Raw genomic sequence first — 2654 nt, forward strand, 5'->3', positions numbered from 1 at the left:
GACGTTCCCTATATTCCATGTTCTGGGTATAGGATGTCCGTCAGTGTTCTCGAGGCGATATGCTCCAGTGTTGACCACTTTTGTGATTTTATATGGTCCTTCCCACTTTGGATCGAGCTTACCAATGGGGTGAGAGGCTTCAGCTTTTCGGAGGACTAAATCTCCAACTTGAAAGGATCGAGGGCGGGCCCTTGAGTTATAGGCCTTGGCCATGCGTGATTTATACATCTGTTGCCGGATACATGCGATCTCTCGTAGCTCATCTACGAGGTCTAGGCTTCCCTACATAGCTTCTTCGTTAGCTGCTGGATCATAGTTGGTGATTCTCCAAGATAGTTCGTCGATTTCAACGGGTGCGATAGCCTCTATGCCGAAAGCTAGATTAAAAGGCGACTCTCCGGTTGCTTCTCGTGGGGTTGTGCGATAAGCCCATAGAGCGTTAGGCAATTCTTCCACCCACTTCCCTTTGGCACTTCCAAGCCTTGTTTTAAGGTGTTGGAGTATGGTGCGGTTCGTGACCTCCGTCTGGCCGTTAGCCTGTGGATTGGCTACGGATGTGAATAACTGTTTGATGTCCAAGCCGAGGCACCAATTCTTTACTTTGTCGCCGCAAAACTGGGTTCCATTATCTGAGATAATGGAACGTGGGATCCCAAAGCGACACACGATATTCTTCCATAGGAATTGGATGACTTCTTCTTCTCGGATGCGTGCTAAGGGTTCAGCCTCCACCCATTTGGTGAAGTAATCCACTGCTACAATGAGGAATTTGCCCCCTCCTGTGGCGGGCGGGAATGGTCCCACTAAATCCATTCCCCATTGGGCGAAAGAAATGGGGCTGTTAATCGGTTGCATTAATGCCGCTGGCAGGTGAGGGATATTGGCAAGCTCTTGGCAGGGCTTACACCTCCGGACTAATTTCTTTGCGTCTTCATGCATCGTTGGCCACTAGTAACCTTGCCTTAGTAGTTTGAGAGCTAAGGTTCTCCCGCTCAAGTGATTTCCGCAGATACCTTCATGTACTTCTCGAAGTACGTAATTTGTTGTGGTCGGGTCGAGGCACTTGAGATAGGGGAATGAGAACCCACGTTTGTACAATTCTTCTCCCACTATGACGAAGCGAGCGGCTCTCGTTTTTAACTTCCGTGCTTCGGTGAGATCAGTTAGGAGTTCTCCCTTCTTGAGATACTTCATGATTGGAGTGAACCAGCATGGTTCATCCTCCCCGGTGTACTGTACTTCACTGGGTGAAGTTATCTCCGGCTGAGGTGAGGTGAGGAGCGTCACCTTCCGACTTCCGATGCTTGCCATGGAGCTTCCAGGCCTAGCTAATTTTTCAGCATGGATGTTACTGGAGCGAGGTACTTGTCTTATCTCGTAGCTCTCGAATTTATATAACAGAGTGTGCGTGAGAGCCAAATATTTGGCCATGGAGTCTTCTTTGACCTCGTAAATTCCATGTACCTGGTCAACGACGAGCTGAGAATCGCTTTGGATTAGGAGCTTACGCGCTCCGGCTGCTAAGGCGAGGCGGAGTCCTGCTATCAGTGCTTCATACTCAGCAACATTGTTTGAAGCTGTGAATTCGAATCGTTGAGCATATCCGAATTCATCTCCGTCAGGGTTCGTTAGTACGATACCTGCGCCACCTCCTGTGGCTGTGGAAGATCCATCAACGTTGATAGACCAAGTAGGGAGAGAGGTGCTCTCTTCTACCGAGATCATTTATACTAAAAAGTCGGCCAAAACTTGTGCCTTGATGGCGGGGCGGGGTTTCAATTCTATTCCGTACTCACTCAGCTCTATCGCCCATTTGGCTAGTCGTCCGGATGTCTCGGGACTCCTTAATATCTGCTTCAAGGGGTAGTTGGTGAGAACCACCACTTGATGTGATTGGAAGTAAGGTCGGAGTTTTCGAGCTGCATTAATGAGGGCGAGAGTGAGTTTCTCCATATTTGTATAGCGTTGCTCGGCTCCTTGGAGGGCGCGACTTATGTAGTATATGGGTTGGTGACTTTTTCCTCCATCTCTGATGAGGACTGCGCTGATGGCATCGGCTGAGATAGCTAAGTACAGTAGGAGGGTGTCTCCGGGCTGAGGTTTTGTAAGCAAGGGTGGTGATGCGAGATATGACTTCAGCTCAATGAACGCTTTTTGACATGCCTCATCCCACTCGAACTTTTTTCCTCCCCTTAAAATTTTGAAGAAGGGGAGAGCCTTGTCTGCTGATCTAGAAATGAACCTATTCAGAGACGCCAAACAACCATTAAGCTGTTGGACTTTCTTGAAAGATATTGGTGGAGCCATTGAGGTGATTGCTTCGATTTTTGCGGGATTAGCTTCGATTCCGCGCTGTGAGATCATATATCCCAAAAATTTACCTCCTCGAACTCCGAACGAACATTTTAGGGGGTTGAGCTTCATCTTATATCTTCGTAAGGTGGCGAAACACTGATCCAAATCGGTTAAATGGTCTGAGACCTTGACACTTTTAACGATCATGTCGTCTATGTACACCTCCATATTCTTGCAGATTTGATCTGCGAACATTGCGTTCACTAGACGTTGGTAAGTGGCTCCCGCGTTTTTTAATCCGAAAGGCATGACTTGATAACAGTAGATGCCTTGCTCTGTGATGAAGCTGGCCCTCTCTT

The 2654-nt window shown here is 48.1% G+C and overlaps 1 protein-coding gene across 1 annotated transcript; it reads right to left on the bottom strand.

Annotated features, from left to right (window-relative positions):
* Positions 1-282: 282 nt before the first annotated feature.
* On the bottom strand, positions 283-1725 carry LOC105954321 (uncharacterized). The gene is made up of 2 exons (XM_088820244.1): positions 957-1725; positions 283-629 (listed from the first exon to the last, which is right to left on the bottom strand). Exons 1-2 carry the CDS (start codon positions 1723-1725, stop codon positions 283-285), a joined length of 1116 nt encoding a protein of 371 aa, XP_088676370.1.
* Positions 1726-2654: the final 929 nt, after the last annotated feature.

This window comes from Erythranthe guttata, chromosome 7, assembly GCF_056151865.1.
Source record: "Erythranthe guttata isolate IM_541 chromosome 7, IM_541, whole genome shotgun sequence".
Lineage (NCBI taxonomy): Eukaryota > Viridiplantae > Streptophyta > Magnoliopsida > Lamiales > Phrymaceae > Erythranthe > Erythranthe guttata.